Here is a 6,707-nt window from a genome sequence, read left to right as displayed (position 1 = left end):
TGGAACCAAGTCAATAATCGAAGGCGCCGTATTGAGTTCAAGGATCCGATGGCCCTGACGTCGTATTGTTATACGATTACGCAGAGATTGTCGTAAATCATCTATTCAGACATATCTCCACCGGCTTCCCGGCAAAGAAAAAACACTGATTTCTAAATCCTATCATTACCCTACCAATGTGTAAACAGCCCAAGATTTATCCGTATAATAATATTCGCAAATATGCTAAGGACCGCTCCGCTCAGTCACAAAGATGGACTTGGAAATTTCCAAAACAAATATGAAGACATCTAGAATCGATTGGTGGCAGCTGGTCGATGGAATCCTTTGCCGCAAGATCTGAAGCTGACCTCCAGTCCTGAAAATTCAAACACCATTTCAATAGAGACGTTTTGGGATGTATTACAGTGTTAACATATTAGTATCTATCAAACGGAACTACCATCAGTTGGTGTAGGTGCACTGAGAGTACTCTATTCTGCCCCGTTTAGCGCTGTAGCCAAGCTGCAGTGTTATTGTTAATATTGTTATTGTTCAGATGTTTTTGTTGTCCTTGTTATGGTCTGGCCCAGCACGGGTGTCACTGCAGTCCCTGTTAAAACTGAAATACTTTGGAAAACAGCAACAGATTGAACTGATCAAGGGCTATAGAATTACAATGTTACTCTGGTACAGGTAGTGCCGCCATCAAAAATCTGAAGAACAATAGCTGCTTGTATGTGTTCGAACTGAAGTTCGTGTAACATCTCACAAACATCCACAGCTCCAATGACTTCTAAACGCCCATCAACACGGCTGGAATGTATACAAGCAGTGTAGCGTACATGCGTGTTGTTTCATTATACATCGAATTTAACAAATAACATGTACGAGAATGGTAGGCTGATGACGACTTTTAAAATCAATACCAACACCAACACCGACAAAGACACAAACACCAACACCGACAGCAACACCACCAACGCCCACACCCACACCCATACCAACAGCAACACCACCAACGCCCACCCACACCACACCAACACCACCAACGCCCACGCCCACACCAACACCCACACCCATACCAACAGCAACACCATCAACGCCCACACCCACACCCATACCAACAGCAACACCACCAACGCCCACACCCACACCAACAGCAACACCACCAACGCCCACGCCCACACCCATACCCATACCAACGGCAACACCATCAACGCCCACACCCATACCAACGGCAACACCACCAACTCCCACTCCTACACCCACACCAACACCAACACCACCAACGCCCACATCCACACCCACACCCATACCAACAGCAACACCACCAACGCCCTCACCCACACCCATACCAACGGCAACACCACCAACGCCCACACCCATACCAACGGCAACACCACCAACTCCCACTCCTACACCCACACCAACAGCAACACCACCAACGCCCACATCCACACCCACACCCATACCAACAGCAACACCACCAACGCCCACACCCATACCAACAGCAACACCACCAACGCCCACACCCATACCAACGGCAACACCACCAACGCCCACTCATACACCCACACCAACAGCAACACCACCAACGCCCACATCCACACCCACACCCATACCAACAGCAACACCACCAACGCCCACACCAACACCTACACCACTAACGCCCACTACACATACAACACCCACACGAACACCAACAGCAACACCACCAACGCCCACACTCACACCAACAGCAAAACCACCAACGCCCACATCCACACCCACACCCATACCAACAGCAACACCACCAACGCCCACACCAACACCTACACCACTAACGCCCACTACACATACAACACCCACACGAACACCAACAGCAACACCACCAACGCCCACACTCACACCAACAGCAAAACCACCAACGCCCACATCCACACCCACACCCATACCAACAGCAACACCACCAACGCCCACACCCACACCAACAGCTACACCACTAACGCCCACACCAACAGCAACACCACCAACGCCCACACCCACACCCATACCAACAGCAACACCACCAACGCCCACACCCACACCCACACCAACAGGTACACCACCAACGCCCACACGAACACCAACAACAACACCACCAACGCCCACAACCGCACCAACAGCAACACCACCAACGCCAATTACACTTACAACACCCACACCAACAGCAACACCACCAACGCCCACTACACATACAACACCCACACCAACAGCAACACCACCAACGCCCACTACACATACAACACCCACGGCAACACCCACAACACCCACAACACCAACACCGACACCAGCGACAACACCAGCATCAACATCAGTGTGAATTCAATTCCAGCCCCTTAACACGTGGACACAAGTCCCACCATCCATGAAAGGCATCAGAACTTCGATTTCATAATCGGCCGAAAACAACTAAACAAGATTGGCGCATTTGTTCTTTATATATGTTTACAATTATTTGTGATTCTCGTTATGCAAGAACGCATCATTTCTCTCATTACTTGTACGGTAATGTCAGCCCTTGTTTAGTTTCCCCATCCAACCATGTAACTCTCAGCGTGAACTGAAACTCCCCATCTAACTGAGGCAGCAGGAGCAGACACTACCGGGTTTGTGATTGATTGATTGATATATACAATCGATACCGTTTGTTTGAAGTCAATACTTGATATGGCTTGTAGGAATTAACAAGGAACTAAATATTTGCGCAATTCCGTGAGTCAACCCTACCCTTCAACTTAAAATCTCTGTTTGAAAAACACCTTTACGTTTGAGGCGTATTTCAACATCCGCGATCCAGAGCTGCAGCAATCTAGTAGAACCGAACAGTAAATGTCACAAGACATTAATCTCGGGAACAGTCCTCAGAGATATTTAACAACATATTTACATTAATTTCAAGAAGGTATTTTTTATAAACTGTACAACCTTACATTTATGACCGTATCCATTTCGCGTTAGTGTTTATATAAGCATGTATGTATGCGCGGTGTATTGTCATAGTAATCGATATCTTCTCCACTCAATTACCAAAACGACAACTTCCAGGCCATGTAAAAACTGCTGTATCTTTCCAATTTAACCTCTTCAAAGTTTTCCGGAAGAAAAAAGAGATCAAAGCCGCGGAGAATGCCCGTTCGTCGACGTTTGTACAAATTAAGTTTGTATGTGAATCTACGGGACGCTTTCAAAGGGTGATCAGTCGCTTAACAGATATAGCTTTAGCGCTTTCAAGGGGGATGGCAGACGTTCGGCAGGGGGTTATTTGCCTATGTTGCCAAGAGACACAGCCATTCCTTTCATCACATAATGGTCTCAACCTAGCGATAATTTAAAATGTTTTCCGACATGTATGGACGAAGGGCTATATGTTCTACTGGGGAAACTGTGACGAATACGCTGGTCGGGTCGTGATCTGAAGACAGTAAATATCCGGGAAATATCGATGTATGGACTTGTAAATTGAACCGAGTTATTTACTACAGCAAGTGTAAAAGTCACGTAGTCTAAATCTTGATAAAAACCGCAAACAGTGACAGTGGGGTGCATGTTTATTATTATTTAATGGGATTTAAATAAACCATTATTTACAAAAGGCACTTCAAGTACGTAGGCAGTGAAAAAGACACAACATCGTAAGTTACATTCGCAGCGAGCAAAGCGGGAAGCGTCTTGTTTGAAAAAACAACAGATTTACACGCATTGCACGCGACCTTCGGTTCATCTTTGTTGACATCATTCCTGGTGTATGATGGAGGCCGGGAAATAATCCAGTGGTTGATGTCATGAAAACTCTCCCAAACCGCCGGGGTATGCTGACACGCAAACACCGAATACAAATCATCATATTTTTGCGGTTTGGCGATAGGCTTGCAGTGGAGGTTTACCGGTTGACCGAAATACGGTACTTCACTGTACGTACTGTATGGAAATACAGTACTTCACCGTACGTACTCTATGTAAATGCAGAACTTCACTGTACGTACTATATACAAATACGGTACTTCACTGTACACTATATATATACTGTAAGCCATTAAAAACGCAATTTGACATTCATACTTTCTTTACTCACACCAATTTCAACATATATAAACCTAACTGGCAGATATGTTTTAAGTGAACATCTGTGAATAATTTCATCTGAAAATGTCCAGTCAATAACAACATCAGTGACACAACAACGACATCAAACAAAGGAGGGGTCACTTGCAGTCAATATCGTGTGTGTCCACCGTGCGCTGCAAGACATGCTCGCAGTCTTTGGGGCAGTGAAAAACACACATTTCTCAGGAACAGCTATTGGATGGTCTGCAGCCTCTGATAGTCTGTAGTCTGATCATGACACCACCCCCTCCAAAACGATCATGTTCAAGGACACAGTTTGGCGCAAGTCTTTCTCCTTTACGTCGATAAATCTGTGGACGTCCATCTGCAAAGGATAAGTTAAACCTGGATTCATCTGACAAAATGACATCTGGCCATGTCCTGTTGCCAAGATTGGCCCCATTTGCTGCCCATCGCTGTCTGGCATGTCTGTGGCGATGCAATAAGGTTGGACCACGGTACGGGTGACGACATCGGATGTTGAAGGCAGCAAGGCGTCCTTTCACCTTTTGGGCGCTGAAATGACGTTGACTTGTCCCAATTGTCCTCCTTGCCTCATCATCAGCTGTTTAGAACCGATTTCGCAAGTGTGAAACTCGGATATTGCTGTTATCACAGGTGGTGCACCAGCTCGCGGACGATCAGCAACTCTTCCGGTAGCCCGAAAACGTTGTCTGAGTCGACTTACAGTGGATGGATGCACATTAAAGTGCCTGGCAATCATCACATCTGAAGCACCTTGGCTGACCATACCTATAACCTGATTCCTTTCGTCTTGTGTCAAGTGTGGCATTTTCTCAAAGTGATTGAGTTCCACAATTCCTTGTGCTTTTGCAGGGCCTGGGTGCAGGTAATGCATGTGGACAACGTGTTTCATGAATGTGGTTTTGTTTACGAGAAATGTCAAAGGTTCAGTTTTAAGTATCAAAGTTCATGTGAGAGGAATGCTCCGGGACTCGAACTCGAAATGGACCAGAATAACAGCCTTTTATCCCTACATCCTCTGTATCGCAAGCAAAAATCTTCAATAGAACTTTTGTGAGTTTCAGGACAACAAATACCAATTGCGTTTTTAATGGCTTACAGTATATGTAAATACTGAATTTCACTTTACGTACTGTATGTAAATGCGGTACTTCACCGTACGTACTGTATGTAAATACGGTACTTCACCGTACGTACTGTATGTAAATGCGGTACTCACCGTACGTACTGTATGTAAATGCGGTACTTCACTGTACATGCTGTATGTAAATACGGTACTTCACTGTATGCACTGTATGTAAATGCGGTACTTCACTGTATGTAAATGCGGTACTTCCCTGTATGCACTGTATGTAAATGCGGTACTTCACTGTATGTAAATGCGGTACTTCACTGTATGTAAATGCGGTACTCACCGTACGTACTGTATGTAAATGCGGTACTCACTGTACATGCTGTATGTAAATGCGGTACTTACTCACTGTATGTAAATGCGGTACTTCACTGTACGTGTTGTATGTAAATGCGGTACTTCACTGTATGTAAATACGGTACTTCACTGTATGTAAATGCGGTACTTCACTGTATGTAAATGCGGTACTTCACTGTACGTGTTGTATGTAAATGCGGTACTTCACTGTATGTAAATACGGTACTTCACTGTATGTAAATGCGGTACTTCACTGTATGTAAATGCGGTACTCACCGTACGTACTGTATGTAAATGCGGTACTCACTGTACATGCTGTATGTAAATGCGGTACTTCACTGTACATGCTGTATGTAAATGCGGTACTTCACTGTATGTAAATGCAGTACTTCACTGTACATGCTGTATGTAAATGCGGTACTTCACTGTACGAAGTGTATGTAAATGCGGTACTTCACTGTACATGCTGTATGTAAATGCGGTACTCACTGTACGAAGTGTATGTAAATGCGGTACTTCACTGTACATGCTGTATGTAAATGCAGTACTTCAGTGTACGAAGTGTATGTAAATGCGGTACTTCACTGTACATGCTGTATGTAAATGCGGTACTTCACTGTACGAAGTGTATGTAAATGCAGTACTTCACTGTACATGCTGTATGTAAATACGGTATTTCACTGTACGAAGTGTATGTAACTGCTGTACTTCACTGTACATGCTGTATGTAAATGCGGTACTCACTATACATGCTGTATGTAAATGCAGTACTTCACTGTACATGAAGTATGTAAATGCGGTACTTCACTGTATGTAAATGCGGTACTCACTGTACGAAGTGTATGTAAATGCGGTAAATCACTGTACATGCTGTATGTAAATGCTGTACTTCACTGTACATGATGTATGTAAATGCGGTACTTCACTGTATGTAAATGCGGTACTCACTGTACATGCTGTATGTAAATGCGGTACTTCACTGTATGTAAATGCGTACTTCACTGTACATGCTGTATGTAAATGCGGTACTTCACTGTACATGCTGTATGTAAATGCGGTACTTCACTGTATGTAAATGCGGTACTTCACTGTACATACTGTATGTAAATGCGGTACTCACTGTACATACTGTATGTAAATGCGGTACTTCACTGTATGTAAATGCGGTACTCACTGTACATACTGT

The 6,707-nt window shown here is 44.5% G+C and overlaps 1 protein-coding gene across 1 annotated transcript; it reads right to left on the bottom strand.

Moving 5' to 3' along the window:
• Nucleotides 1-444: 444 nt before the first annotated feature.
• Nucleotides 445-2,313, bottom strand: LOC124276670 (elastin-like; the record flags this gene model as incomplete). The annotated part of the gene is given in 3 exon segments (XM_046712310.1): nt 445-504; nt 871-1,911; nt 2,047-2,313. Coding segments are annotated over 3 exon segments (1,368 nt in total), but the record flags the coding sequence as incomplete, so codon positions are not given.
• Nucleotides 2,314-6,707: the final 4,394 nt, after the last annotated feature.

This window comes from Haliotis rubra, unplaced genomic scaffold (assembly GCF_003918875.1).
Source record: "Haliotis rubra isolate DU_JTF1 unplaced genomic scaffold, ASM391887v1 Scf211, whole genome shotgun sequence".
Lineage (NCBI taxonomy): Eukaryota > Metazoa > Mollusca > Gastropoda > Lepetellida > Haliotidae > Haliotis > Haliotis rubra.
The sequence above is the reverse complement of the archived record's forward strand: the minus strand, read 5'-3'. Positions and strand labels throughout refer to the sequence as shown.